The sequence below is a fragment of the Trematomus bernacchii genome, unplaced genomic scaffold (assembly GCF_902827165.1).
Source record: "Trematomus bernacchii unplaced genomic scaffold, fTreBer1.1, whole genome shotgun sequence".
Taxonomy (NCBI): domain Eukaryota; kingdom Metazoa; phylum Chordata; class Actinopteri; order Perciformes; family Nototheniidae; genus Trematomus; species Trematomus bernacchii.
Window position 1 is genome coordinate 199,844 of NW_022987564.1, and position 16,067 is coordinate 215,910.

The 16,067-nt window shown below is 40.2% G+C and overlaps 1 protein-coding gene across 1 annotated transcript; it reads right to left on the reverse strand.

The window, feature by feature from the left end:
* Positions 1-14,431: 14,431 nt before the first annotated feature.
* LOC117477739 (odorant receptor 131-2-like) lies at positions 14,432-15,382 on the reverse strand. The gene has a single exon (XM_034124479.1). It carries the CDS (start codon positions 15,380-15,382, stop codon positions 14,432-14,434), a length of 951 nt encoding a protein of 316 aa, XP_033980370.1.
* Positions 15,383-16,067: the final 685 nt, after the last annotated feature.

Below are 16,067 nucleotides of genomic sequence, written 5' to 3' on the forward strand. Positions count from 1 at the left end.
TCAAATAGGCCTAATGTCAGGGGTCTCTTAATGTCTAGTTCTACATGTATTCACATTACATAGACAATGTTTCCACCTGGTAAAACTAAAGGCTGCACGAAACTCAGGCTACAATACAACCATTCTGTTCTGCTCTAACGATTCAATATATAGATTCTACATCAAAACAATTAGCTTTTATTGTTTCCAATGATAACGTCACCTTCAGTGGAGGAATGCAAACCAGTTTTCAAATGTAAGGTTTTGATTTTGTTTGACATTTCTCAGTAATGACACCCTCAGACATCCAATATCATTCATGCTATGCCTTCAGTAATAACACAGATGTTAAAGGGATGAAACTTTTCCTCCCAAATCAGATATGCTTTGTTTTTCAACAAATGTATCCATTCCTAGAGCCCTGCATAATATATGTTTATCACAATGGTTTTTTGTAAGCTGCACACAGGTGATACTGAGTCTTCTCGATTAATAGATTATAAACTATACCATGCTTAAATAGACTCCTAAGTTATTATTTCATATGTACCATATGTAAGAAAAGGGAGGGAAGAGTCAATTATATTGAGTAATTTATTTCTCAAACCTATGTTTTATGGAAGAGACAAAATATTTCTGATAAACTAATATTTTATCAAAAGGTAAATGGTGAATTAATATACATTTAGAATCATTGAGAAGGGGTTATATCCACAGGGACAAGCTCACCTTTAACTTACAATAACATTTCTCTGCTATGGACTGATGAGTATATGATTCTTGCATGTTCAATGACTAACACAAACCTTCAAAATGATAATGTGCATGTGTCAGGAAGGCTCCCAAATAATTCTGAGGGGCCTATCCTATTTTTGTAATTAAATGATAATGTGCTAATCCATTACTTTGAGTTGTCTTCACTCAGAAAAACATCCCTATCAGGTGTTAACCCAATAACTAGGACAGCTCTCAAGGCCAAGGGTCAGAGAGAGAAGGTCACACTCTCCGGGTGCAGAGAGCACCCCCAGCCACGTGCAAGGAAGCACGAGGTCGTTCGAGATGGGATGCTTCTCTTCACCTTTCTGATAAGAGGGGGTTCTTCTCTTCATCTTTCTGCTCGGTGGGCTCTAGCAGACAACCCTGCAGGACGAGCGAGGGTTTCAGAGGCTTCTATAATACAATGTTCCATGTTTCTTGGAGGAGTTTGATGTCTTCCTAACCTCTCCCATCACGGGGGGGACACCTGGATGCATCAGGAATACGCAGTTGTACTCAAGCAGATAGCAGAAGGAATACCGGCAGATGAGCCTCCGTCTCACTGGGGGATTAACTACAGTGCTCACTGAATGAGCCACACAAAAGCAGAGCAATTGGGGGGTTGAAATATGGCGCTCTGATGAAGAAGAGTTTGAGCCAATCAGCACCTCAGTGCTAATCTACAGTATCAGGATGCCTTTACACACCAGACACTCGGTGTCATAAAGGGAGGAGGAGAACGAAGACTGACGGACATGTTCTTCCAGCTCTCGTACAAAGATGAACTTTGAATTGAATGACCAGATGTTTAAAGATGTACAATTAATGATTGTTTTTTATATTTCCAATGACCAGACATGTGTTAAATAGTGGTGATAAATATATTTAGTCAGATCAGATTACATTTTCACACTAAACAAAATTAATAAATAAATATTCTCAGATTATAAGGTATTGAATAATAAGGTATTTCTAATATTATAACAGATAATGTTAATATCCTTAATCATCCAGCAATCAGGCTTAACAACACAACTCTTTAATGTATTACCCATGCACAGACAGACATAAAATGATGTTTCAAGTACTGGATTAATTTCAGTTTTGGCCCAAAACAAATATTTATAATAATTGATATAACAATTATGTAGCATATTTGATCCTCAAATTAGAGAATTATAATTTAAAGAAATTGATATTCTATATTCAACATTAGATAAACACAGAAGAACCCTTTCCAAGTACCATAAGTAGATTTTCAGGTAAGTATGGCTAATAAGAATAAGTGATAGACTTAATTTGGTACAGATCAGTTGTAGCATTTACAAATGTATGAATTAAAGTTTTAAGAATGTTTAATCTTTCCTTTCCAGGTTTTTACAAAAGTCTTTGAATATTTGCCTAACTTTTCCTTTTCAGATTTTGAACAATGTACTTGACTAAAATGAATGTATTGATTTTACTAAGACTAAGTGCCTTACTCTTGACTAAAGTGTAATGAAGTAAACGTAAAGTAATCCTAAAATTGAGGACACTGCAACTTTGCCGATTACAGATTGATCAAATCACCTGTGAATGTTATGCCTTAGCTGGATCTCTGATGATCCTAAGTTTTAAATGCTTTTGACTAGTGATTGCCTTAAAGCAAATCTTTAAGCTGTTTCTGGTTTTGATTTTATAGTTTGATAAATGACATTAACTAATGGTTTAAATGATAAAAGATATTAGTTTAAAACAAATATTTTGCTATTATGTATCTGTGTTTTTATGTGTGTTCATTATTGTACTTATTGACAAAAGATGCTCCAAACACTGATGAGAGATAATTTTTCCTATTATGATTGCCTGTATCAATCATTGTGATTGAATGTTTCAATCTTACTCTACTTTGTGATGTAATTGAATGTAAGGTGAGACCACACTCGAATCTGAAGACGCCTATTGATTTAAGTATTGACCAGAATTATTAGACTAATGTTTTAAGGTTATCAAAAATGATAAAAAGAGAGGAACTGTTAAGGAATAATTCTTCTAGATATCTAACCTTTTGCTCTGTGACGTGTTATCTCCTTTAAGGAAAGGCCTTGGTGCCATATGTGTTGTTGTCACCAGTGTGTGACCGGTCAACTTGACTGGCACGTAGGGTAATTGTTGTGGGAACACTGAGGCACTTCTTTATCTGTGTTTGTGGGCTCTAGGATGTGAAATCCTTGAGGCCATGAGCGTCGGACGTAGGTGACTCAGTGTTTAGTCTACTCCTTCAGAGATGTTGATTTCTCTCTGTGAACCCGTTAAAAGGTCTAGCATAGAGAGAGGTTCTTCAGAATTGACGTGGCAACTCTACCGTGTGGTCAGAACCTCTGACTCTTTGATTTGTGATGTGAATCCTCCGGCCGAATACTCTGAATAAACCCATCAGTGTTTGACATCAAAGCTCCAACTCTCACCGTGTCTCCTTCCTGAGTCGGTGACTCCATGCATTACTACACAGAAGTTTCCTCCACAGTAGGCTAACGTTCTCTAAAAACATTCTTAAAATGTTTGGTGATAACCTTCCTAAAATGTTTTTGATAACATTGTCAGAACATTATGCCCTACTATTCTTAAAACGTTTTCAGCAGAAGCTTTTATTTTGGTTCCCAGAATGTTCTTCTGAAAGGTAGGATAACGGTCTCTAAAAACATTCTTAAAATGTTTTTGATAACATTGTTAGAACATTATGCGCTACTGTTCTTAAAACGTTTTCAGCTGCAAGTTAGATTTTTTTATGTTGCCAGAATGTTATTATTTTAGAGAAGGATAACATGCTTTATGTTTAAAACATTATGCAAATGTTCTATGGTAACAATTTACTAACATATTTTTACGTTACTAGAACATAAAGACATAATATATTGTTCAACTCAAAATTCCTGGGTAACTGGACTGACCACTGTAACTATTGGAATTTGACTATTAACACATGTAAAAGGATGACTCGGAATCAGCTGGTGAAAGTAACATTTGTTTATTAGAAAAGGGGAGCTGGGAGTGGAGGTTGGTTATGGCAGCAGTGGGAAACAGTTGTTCCAGGGTGGAGAAGCCAGGCTGGTCTTGGGAGTGTGGAAGGCCTTGGATTCCTCCTGGGAGAGACACAAACATGTAGTGATGGCAGTTTGACACTGAAGCTTCGAACGGAGCTTCAACCCTGGACTTCCTATTCCATAGAAGCAGTGATTCGAAGCTTGCTTCAAATCACGTGACATGTGACGTCCGAACCAGTAACTGCTTCATTTCCTGAATGAATCAACTCACTTGTTCGCCGTCCAATCAGGTGATTCAATGCACTGCCTCGTCTCGATTTTGACAGGTGACAGGTTGAAACAGTTTCGAATTTGAGCGCTTCTACACTTTATAACCGCTCTAAACAATGCGCAATGTGTGGGTTGTTGTCGTAGTTTGCGTTGTTGCTGTTGACTTGTTGTTGGTATTGCATTTGAATTGGATCATTATAGAGCAAACCAGGAAGAAAGATAGGTCGTTCTGGCTCGGGAAACACTTCGAAATGTGGAGAAGTTGTGAACAAAAAGACAATTATGACTAATATAAAAACGGTTCAATAGTTTAAGGAATAGATAGCCCAGTGGATAGAGCCGGTGGCCCGGATGTGGTGATGTCCTCGGCGCAGCTGGTTCAAATCCCAGAATGGGTGAACTTTTAATCATTGCTTTTCAACTTTAATACTTTAACTGATAAAAGGCCCTCTCCGCCCAAAAAAATGTCCAGCACTCTCTAGTCTCTTCTCAATAACCCAATACACACAATTATCAATCTTTAATGGCAAATAGAACATGATGTGTGTGTGTGCATCGAATATTTTTCAAGGCAAAGATACGTTAAACCCACTGCAGCCTTGCACTTCGCCAGGAGAGGTCGCTGTAACTGAAGCTTCGAGAAATGAACCTATTTCCGACACAATTGTCCAAGTGGTTCGATGCTTCATTCAAAGCTTCATTTTGCCATCACTACAAGAATGAGTGTGAGGCAAAAGCAGGCAAAGTTGTCAAAGAATATGCTGGCAAAAATCTAGAGCGGCACACAACAAACCGTTCACGGCAACAATCCGGCAGGGAATGAGTGCAGGCTGCAGGCTTTCATAGTGTGGCTGATGAGCAGGTTGCAGGTGTGGTTGATTGGAGATTGCTCCCAGCCGTGTAGAGCAGACCAGCAGGCAGGTGGGGGGAGAGAGAGACATACACAGTAGAAACAAACACATACAAACACTAACAGGGGTTTAAGGGACGGGCAGTGATAGTCAGTCCGTTCTTCTATATGTCTGTCTTTGGTTTTCTAAGTGTTATTCGATCCATATGACAAAAACACTTGGGGTATAATGTTCGAACAATGTTATCACCAAACATTTTAAGAATGTTTTTAGAGAACGTTATCCTACCTTTCAGAAGTACATTCTAGGAACCAAAATAAAACTTCTCGATGAAACCATTCCTAGAACAATGAATGGTAACATTCTCAGAATGTTTTTAGAACCAACAATGTCTAGCTGGGAACTCAGACATGCCTAGGCAAACATGCAATATCATGCATTATGTGCTTGTTTTTTTTTTTAAAAGGAAAATGTGGTGACATCAGATTTTTTTTAAACATCCTTTTCAAACAAATGCAACAAGTTTGTATTTTAAAGGGCACTACAAATAAATCTGACGTTGACCATGACCGTGTTAATATTTCGCATCACAGGAACGTTTTATAAAAAAAGAATAACCTCCTGAAAACATTATCCAAATGTTGCTTTCAAAATGTTCTTATTTGGTTATCATGTAACATTGAGGGAATGTTTTATAAAGAACATCTTTAATGTGTTACCCCAACAACGTCCAAAACACATCCTTAGAATGTTGCAGGCAAAACGTTCCACCTTTGTTAACATATCACATTAAAGGAACATTTTATAAAAAAGCTTTCTGTCATCTCAGGCCTCAATAACATCCTCAAAACATCCTCTGAATGTTGCAGTTAAAACGTTATGTCTTAGTTAACCTTAAACCTTATAGGAACATTATTTGAAAAAATAAACATCCTAAAAAGGTTCTTTGAACATCAGATTAAAACGTTTCTTTAAAACCTTATTAGAACCTGTAGGTAATGTTAGCCAAAGTTGTGAGAACGTTCCCCGCTAGCTGGGATGTCTGTCGGTCTCAAATCTAAAGGGTGCAACAACGATTTTTATCCAATATGCATAAACAGCGGACGCTGTTTAGACGCAGCCCTCACAAACCACACACGACCAGATAGCTTATCTAACAGTTAGAACCTACATACGAGACACAACCTTTATAGTCAGAAAAAAGTGTGATTATTTTCGGATATTTTACACATATGATATTATGAATACTGTGGGCCTACATACCTTAGTGTGATTATAAGTGCATGTGAGTGAATATTGGCATGCAAATTCGTTTTTATACGTCCTATTCATTGTCTCAATGCGCTCATACATCTTAAAAAAGTTATCACCAAATATGTTAAGAATGTTTTTAGAGAACGTTATCCTACCTCCGTCTTAGGTGCCTTACAAACAATGGACGTCCACTCTCGGGAGCGTCGGAGTGGTGCGGTCACCCTAAGTGACAGACCTAAAGTATCCGGGATTCAGGCACCTTCCCTGGCTTGTACATTTTTGGTGATGCGCCCTGGAGGTATCAGACTATTTTAAACAACTTTTTCCCGCCTTTCAAACACTTATTCCGGGGTTTTAGTCAGTCATTTTGCACGATATCATTTAACATTGACGCTCTCCTGAAAATGCACATATTCTGTGCATTTTCAGGAGAGCGTCAATGTTAAACGATATCGTTCAAAATGACTGGCTAAAACTCTCTTCCAGACATTTAAAAATACTTTCCCCGACCATTTAAACATTATTTCTGGCTTGTAAAGTGCAGTTATGCGCCCTGGAGGTATTATACTATTTACAAAATGTATACCCAGGATTGAGGCACCTTCCCTGGCTTCTACATTTTTGGGGTGTGGGGTCCGAGCCATCTCCGAGCCATCTCTAGTCCGTGTTGATAATGAGGAAAAAGTACCCCAAAATAGTGCCTCATGACCCCGCAGGAGTCCCCTGTCGACTCCCGTGACATTCCTCCATGGTCAAAATCATCCAACTCAACTTTTGTGAGAACCGGGGAATAGGGTGAAAATGTAAAAATTATGCCCCAAAATAGTGGTTCAAAATCGGGTAGAGTCCCCTGTCAACTGCCCTTGCATTCCTCCATGGCTCAAAATGTCCAACTTAAAGTATTTGGAGAACCAGGAAAATGTAAAAATTATGCCCCAAAATAGTGGTTCAAAATCGGGTAGAGTCCCCTGTCGACTGCCCTTGCATTCCTCCATGGCTCAAAATGTCCAACTTAAAGTATTTGGAGAACCAGGAAAATGTCAAAATTATGCCCCAAAATAGTGGTTCAAAATCGGGTAGAGTCCCCTGTCGACTGCCCTTGCATTCCTCCATGGCTCAAAATGTCCAACTTAAAGTATTTGGAGAACCAGGAAAATGTAAAAATTATGCCCCAAAATAGTGCTTCAAAATCTGAACCTCCAGCCCAGAAGGGGGGTGGTGGTGCCAATAAGAAGGCCGAATTTGGATGCTGATGGGCGGACATAAAAGCACCACAAAATCCACCCCCTTTAGGGTCACCAGGGGCACGAAAATACCCTCCACAGAAGGGGGGGTGGTGCCGTGAAGAAGGACGAATATGGATGCTGATGGGCGGACATAGAAGCACCATAAAAACCACCCCCCTTGTAGGGTCACCAGGGGCACGAGGTTCTGGTGGGTGTGAATACCTGTGTTTAGTCCGTGGGGGAGTGCTTAACTGTGGGGGCCCGGGGACTCAGGGTGTGCAAGGTTATGGAGGTCCCACTGTTAGGGAGTGCTGCTGGAGGTCTCCTGCATTTAAACAGATTCACCAGTTTCTAACAAGACTTTAGCCCTGATCAGAGCCCTGTTTTCTGGGTAAGACAGCGAGGTGCTGTACCCTGGGTCTCTGGCTCTCTGAGACCTTGCTAAAAGCAGTGACTCTGCTGCCTGCATTTAAACAGATTCACCAGTTTCTAACAAGACTTTAGCCCTGATCAGAGCCCTGTTTTCTGGGTAAGACAGCGAGGTGCTGTACCCTGGGTCTCTGGCTCTCTGAGACCCTGCTAAAAGCAGTGACTCTGCTGCCTGCATTTAAACAGATTCACCAGTTTCTAACAAGACTTTAGCCCTGATCAGAGCCCTGTTTTCTGGGTAAGACAGCGAGGTGCTGTACCCTGGGTCTCTGGCTCTCTGAGACCCTGCTAAAAGCAGTGACTCTGCTGCTGGAGGTCTCCTGCATTTAAACAGATTCACCAGTTTCTAACAAGACTTTAGCCCTGATCAGAGCCCTGTTTTCTGGGTAAGACAGCGAGGTGCTGTACCCTGGGTCTCTGGCTCTCTGAGACCCTGCTAAAAGCAGTGACTCTGCTGCCTGCATTTAAACAGATTCACCAGTTTCTAACAAGACTTTAGCCCTGATCAGAGCCCTGTTCTCAAATCGTATTTTCAGAATCTGACCCTCTGTCGTAACTCCGCTCCCCGAGGTCCTAGAGACTCGGCGATGGTACCATTGGATGCGGGGTATGTATAAATGGGGGGTACAGAAAGGCCTGAACCGAACAGAGCTTGTTATCAAAAGTTATGGATTAGTAGCAAGATTTCACAATGTAGCTCTCCAGGGTGCTGAAGTTCATTAGTCCGTCGTTTGGGGGTCTGTGAGCGGGCAAAGTGGGGTGATTTCCCCCTGGTCTCTCCTGGAGGTGTGAAATAAACAGAGTCCCACTGTTAGGGAGTGCTGCTGGAGGTCTCTAGTCCGTCCTTGGGGGCTCTGTGAGCGGGCAGAGAGAGGTGATTTCCCCCTGGTCTCTCCTGGAGGTGTGAAATAAACAGAGTGCTACATTTTGTAAATAGCAGAATACCTCCATGGCGCATAACTGCACTTTACAAGCCAGGGAAGGTGCTTCAATCCTGGGTATACATTTTGTAAATAGTGCAATACCTCCAGGGCGCATAACTGCACTTTACAAGCCAGGGAAGGTGCCTCAATCCTGGGTATACATTTTGTAAATAGTGCAATACCTCCAGGGCGCATAACTGCACTTTACAAGCCAGGGAAGGTGCCTGCATCCTGGGGTAAACATTGTTTAATTGTTTAAGTGTTTTTAAATGTATGGAACAGTGTTTTGTCTCTTTCAAAACTCTCCCGCCATTGGCCGGATACATGGGAACGATTTTATATTCACTATGGCCGTTAATATTCCAGTGAGACGAAGTACGTCCGGTGACGGGAGTGATCCCATGTTAATTTTGTCCAAAAACCAGAGCATTCCCTCACTTTCAGAAGAACATTCTGGGAACCAAAATAAAACGTCCCGCTGAAAACATTCCTAGAACAACGAATGGTAACAAACATTTCTAGCTGAGAACTCACACATGCCACCGCAAACATGCAATATCTGCTTACAGCTTATCATGCATTACGTGCTTGTTTGTTTTTTTCAAAAGGAAAATATGGTGACATCAGATTTTTTTTAAAACATTCTATTCAAACAAATGCAACAAGTTTGTTTTTTAAAGTGCTCTAGAAATAAATCTGACCATGACCGTGTTAATATTTGCCATAACAGGAACGTTTTATAAAAAAAAGAATAACATCCTGAAAACATTTTCAGAATGTTTCTTGGAGAATGCTCTTCATTTGTTATCATGTAACATTGAGGGAACGTTTTATAAAGAACATCTTTAATGTGTTACCCAACAACGTCCAAAACACATCCTTAGAATGTTGCAGGCAAAACGTTCCACCTTTGTTAACATATCACATTAAAGGAACGTTTTATAAAAAAACTTTCTGTCATCTCAGGCCTCAATAACATCCTCAAAACATCCTCTGAATGTTGCAGTTAAAACGTTATGTTGCAGTTAACCTTAAACCTTATAGGAACATTATTTGAAAAAATAAACATCCTAAAAAGGTTCTTTGAACATCAGATGAAAACGTTTCTTTAAAACCTTATTAGAACTAATAGGTAACATTAGCCAAAGTTGTGAGAACGTTCCCCGCTAGCTGGGTTATCATTGCGTCAGACAGTATAGCTCTGAAGGTTGCAAGGAGTATAGGGTGCCTTTCCTCAGCTGTTCGGTCTACTTGGTGTGACAGTTGATCAGGCAATGCATTTTGATCAGCATGTTAAATCACTGACCCGTACATGCTTTTCCATCTCAGAAATATTGTAAAGCTCAGGTCTGTTGCGTCAAAAGCGGAGCTTGAAATTATTATTCATGCTGTCATATCATCCCAGCTTGTTATTGTAACTCCATTTTCGAGTGTATCAGCAGGTCATCTCTGACCCGTCCGAATGGTCCAGAATGCTGCTACAAGACTGTTAACCAGGTCAAGCAGGATGACTCGCATGACACCCATTTTAAGATCATTACATTGGCTCAGGCATGCACGCACGCAGGCACGCACGCAGGCAGGCAGGCACGCACGCACGCACGCACCCACGCACGCACTTGTCCCTGGGCATGATACTTCACCCCAAATTGCTCCTGTGGGGATTGCCCACAGTATTGAGTATGTAAGTCGCTTTGGATAAAAGCGTCTAACATGTAATGTGTATTTTGTCAATTGTGTCATTTGCTGCTGTTAACTACTCATCCAACTATGTGCAATATGTGCTATATGTGCAATATATATATATGCCGTTAATAACTGTGTAATATACACCTGGCTGCTAAATCCTAAGAACTGTTACAGGATGTGTATTTTGAAAATTATGTAACTTTTTTTTTTTTTTTTTCAATTATATTTGTAATTATATCATAACTTAGTACTTTAATGTATGTAACATATGTAACATTAAGCTGTCTGTGGCTCTTTTTCTGCTGTAACTATGTACATTTCCCCTCTGTGGGACTAATAAAGGTATTCTGATTCTGATTCTGAAGATGTCAAATAAATAAAAAGTGATCATGATGAGTTCTAGGTGTAGTAATGACAGGGTGGTTGGGATCAAAGTTACTTTACAAAACATCTAATCCATGGATCTTCAATAGGCAACCATTAGCCCTAGCCTGTTAAGCCCCAAGCCTGTTTTTCAGGCCTCAGGCTCAAAAATGAAATTCCCAGAACAAATTACTATAACTTCCCTTCTAAAAGGGGTAAATTAATAATCTTTTTTCTCAAAGCAATGATAAACCTGTGAGTTGGGTGTAGAGGAGTCAGAATCAATATAGATTCTTTTTATTTTAAAGAAAATTCAGATTGAACATAGTAAAAAACTGTAAATTATTGTGTCCGTCCAAATATAAACCATTACTTATAGTGAAAACCACCCTTGAATGATGGGATAGTAGACTAAAAGCTTTAGGAATCCAAACTATAACATATAATAAGTACCCTGTATTAAGATTAATGCAAAACAAGTGACATTTTACCTTTTTAGAGAGGTTTAGCAAGACCTTTGGGGTCATTTGGGTGTATTTGGGTGTATTTGCCATTTCTCTGGAACCCATTTGTCGATTTTGGTGATTGACACCTCTTTTGAACCGTTAGAGCCAATAGAATCAAAGGGGAGGTTCCACATACACACACGTTACCATTGAGGAGTGAGAGTGACGCGGACGCAGTCAAAATCTATGTTACGCTCTGAAAACTGAAAACTGAAACCTAGGCTCAAACTAGTAAATATGATGATGGATTATCAGTAATCATTTCAAAGTGACACAGACACATTGGATTAACCTTCAGCAGCGTTTTTATCGTTTTAATGCCATTGAACACAACTTTTGATCAGAACACAGCAACGGTAAGAATATTTCCGTTTTCGCTACCTAAATCAACGTTGTGTGATGTCTGGGTTTGCTTCCCCTGTCACGAGTTCTGATGTGATGATACTTATATTTCTGGAATCTGTGGAATCTCAGCTTGCTAATTGATATATTGTTTGTGCAGATCCGATAAGTAATAAGGGTATTTATACCGTGAGTTCTGTGCATTAGCATTTTTTCGCTCAGGGCTCATTTAGACGCTTCTTGTGAGAGAGAAAAATGGTTCGTATCGTCAGATAGCTGAGTTTCTTCCCGTTAAGTGAGTGTGGCACATTCATAGTTTATTACATTTTAAGAAGACGCTGTTTCTTGCAAGATGTTGCGTCATGCCCCCGCCGGCGGGGGAATGGGGCTTAACAGGCTAGGGCAGTGTTTCTCAAAGTGGGGGGCAGAGGCATGACAGGGGGGGCGCAAGAGACCAGGAGGAAAAATTGTTATGAGAAAAAAAAAAACATGATTTGAAAGATTATTGATTCGAAAATAATATGCTACAGTACAGTACAAGTACGTCTAGGGTTTCTGTGTTTCATTCAAGCTCGGCTCTGTGTGTGTGTGGAACAAGCCATTTTGTGTGCGTGCGTGCGTGCGCGAGCGAGAGAGAGAGAGAGAGAGAGAGAGCACCGGTACCGGAGATCGTTGTTGTTAGCTTCTGGTGCTAGCGAGCAATGCTAACGGATGTAAGGAGTTTTTTAAACAACAAGGTGGAAGAGGAGAAGTTATCTCAGTGGGTCTCAAATGGTTTGGTCACGATTAATGTAAATAAGTATTTCTGAGGCACACGTTTATATGATCATTATAGGTATACAAAAATAAGAGAATAAATGAAAAACAGGTATGAAATACTATATGACAGTAAAACAAGAATACAATTTAAAAGGGGAGTGATTTGTAAAATAAAAAGCAAATCTGTTTCCAGGTCTGTTTCAAATGGGTGTTGAGAGATGTATCCATACATGTAGATCTCTTCATGTTGCTCTCAAAGTGCACCAGATTGATGCTTTTGGCTTCAATATTTTTTTTACATCTTCCCGGGAGAGCATGCCCCCGGACCCCCCAAGAGGATGTGAGGTCCACACACCACTTATAAAAATAGCACTTTACCCCTGCTTACACCTATATGCCGTGAGCTGATTATCGAGCCTTCATTGTAACAGTTGCAGGTACACTGTGTATATGCGTGGGGATTGTTGCAGTAGAAAATGAAACTGTAGCGACCGGTACATTAATGGGAAACCCTAAATGTTTGAGCACCCTCTATGAAACGTCAAACTACCCCACAGCACCCCCAAAAGAAATCTCTGGCGCCGCCACTGAGCCTGCGACCCCGTTCTGAAGAACTGAGCCAAACAGGCTCATTGCAGCCACTAATGCAGAGACACACTTTGAGCCAAATATCAGCATTTTCTTTCTTTTCATTTTGTTGCACAGATTGCAAAGTGGCAAAGTATTATAACTTATTGTTCTAGCAAAGGGATTGCACAGTTGTATTATGTATTTATTTGTTGAGCACACAGACTTATGGAGCATTGTTTTATTATCACTGTTAGCAAAGGAATGCACACGTTCATATTGATGTATTTTAATAAATGTTAACTTGGCCCATTGCGTGACTATTTGTGTTGGGGGGGCCCGACTTTTTTTTTTCTCCAAAAGGGGGGTCTGACAGAAAAGGTTTGAGAACCACTGCCTTAGAGGGATATTTTTCAAGTTTTTAATAATCTTATCAACATATGAGTGGACAAATACGTTTTTTGCAAATGTTTGTTTATTATCATTGGAACAATGACAAATATTCTCCTGAATATTCTCAATACAACAACCTGGAACCTCTCTCTCTCTTCACTCTCTCCCAACCCTGTGTACTTATCTGCACTGAGCCAGTTGCTCAAACAGACAAGCCTGTTTACAGTTGTCGGTGAAATGCCGCTCCTCTGTCTTCATAACAGTCAAAGCATGAGACTGAAGTTCCCACTGTGGGTCAAAATAATGCGCTGTGATGTGCAGTCGACACGTTGGATGCGATCCGAATGATCTCACACAGTCCCTCGTCCTCCACATTAAGCTGTAGCCACCCATTTAGCTATCGCTGTTGAAAGCTTGCTGCTCGTAGACGCCGTGTCCAGGCGTCTCCCCGGCAAACTTTCAAGCGTGGTCTGCCGCAAGCGAGCGGCAGGAGCAGGGCTGTCAGCATCAGCTGGGTGCTTGGCTTGCTGTTTAAAACACCTTTTTTTGTATCCATATCTCTAGAATCTCCCACCATCCAACTAACAACAACAACAACAACAACGTGAAGCCTTTGGGCTCTGAAACTACGGGGCGGGCAGAGGACAAATGCGTTAATCGCATGTTAAAATAATTTGTGGCATTTAAAAAAATTGCGTTAATGCGTTATTAACGCGTTAACTTGACAGCCCTAATACACAGTAAATACTGGAAAAGGTTGATCAAGTCAATTACCTTTACTCTAGTTTCAAATGTTCTTATTTTCAATAGTATTTAATGTTATGTATGTAAACAGTTCCTGAAACCAATTGTATATATTACAAATGACAATAGAAAACACATTTCACTTAAATATAGTATTCGCAATCTTTTGAATAATTCAGAAATAATTAAAAGCCCTGTTGCCAGCCCCACTTTATTGTTATTGATATATACAACTGACGTCAGCAAGTGTGGCAAAATCAGTATAGATTTTTAAAGGATAAAATGCTTTTCATTCATGCAATATTCTTTTCGTTGTCTCAAATAAAAATGCAAAAAAGATATGTATGCTTGAATACCTCATTGTGAGACTGTTGCTTTGGCTGGGACGACACGCAGTTTCAGGCGACAGCACAGATGGTACAAGAGGATAGGTCGAATAGTCTGGTCTCTGATGCCATAGATAAGGGCACTCAGGCACCTCGGTAAAAGAATAATACACACATAAAGAAAACTCCGGACACGCAACATTGCTAATCTGTCGGTGACTTTGGCTATAGCTTCGATCAGGGGGTTGTGTAGAGTTGAAGAGAGACTGAGGCCCAGCTGCACCAGATGCAGCAGCAGAGTTTTACGAGCTTTACGAACTGAATCTTTGTCTGTGCAGGCCGACCTGGCTGCTATCATCACACCAATATAGGAGCAGCTGACTGCCACACCAGCTGACACAAACAGAAAATAACTGTAGGCTTTGTCATAATCATCAGAGTACTGGTCACGCAGCATGTTTTCTTTGGCACAAAAATCTTTCATCCGGAGGTTTACCAGGTCTTCAACTGAAATATCTAACAGGAGAATAACTCGTGCAACATTATTGAGTGAACTGAAGGCCCAAACCACAATGACAGCCACTGCTGTGTTTCTGATGGTAATGAAAGTAGAGTGCCTTAGTGGGTAGCACACAGCTACATATCTCTCCAGAGACATCACCACCAGTGTGAGAGGAGAGATCTCTCTTGTGATATCAGCAAGCATGACAACAACACCACACACAGGATATGTCAGCCTTATTTGAAAAACAGATAGTAGGAACAGTAACTGGCTTAATGCCATGTGTAGAGTGTCTGCAAAAAGGAGGTTAAACAGAAGAACGTATCGAGAGGTTTCCCGAAATACAGATTTACACCTCAAGGTGAATAACATAATCCCATTGATGCAGAGAAACACACAGCATGGCACTGTAATCGGAACAGAAAACAACACAAATTCTAGTAATCCCCTTTCAGCAGTGATGTTAGTCTGAGATGACATAATGGAGACTTTTTTTAAAGGCCTCGCTAGAGGGTTTTATCCAAATAGATAATGCACTTGAATAATCTGAAATAGCATAAAAGACCTTAAAAAAAACCTTAACCTTTTGATGTTTTTATAACACAGAAGCACACATAATTAATTGAAAAACCAAAAATGTTTCTAAATAAATTAAATGTTCACATAAAGCAGTGACTGGTCCTCTCGGTTAGGATGTCAGCAAGCATTGCAAGAACAACACTGTTGGAGGCCATGTCTGATGTTGGTCTGAGATGACATAGTCTTTTTGGGCGCCTCTCTTTATAGGTTATTATCCAGATAGAGAATACATTTGATTAATCTGAAAGACCCTAAAAAAAGATTAACCTTTGGATGATATTATAACAAAAACAATCTAAAAATAAGTTCACATGTAAAACCAGAGTCACCGCACCGACATCTTTGCTGTGCGCATGTTGGAGGCCATGTCTGATTCTATGTGAGCAGAACAGTTCTGCTGGGGGGGCATGTTCACACAGGCAGTTTAAGAACTCAAACCTCACACAAACTTCACGTGACACAATGACGAATAAGCATGGCAATAGGACAGGAATGGGTGATGTAATCCTTAAGGAGAGAGGGAAGGAGGGAGAAAGAGAGACTTCAAAGAGCTTAAAGAATTAAGAAATACCCTTCCTATATATTG

Excerpts from the sequence above, each read along its gene's own strand:
- LOC117477739 (XM_034124479.1), bottom strand. The coding sequence starts at position 15,382 with ATGTCATCTCAGACTAACATCACTGCTGAAAGGGGATTACTAGAATTT.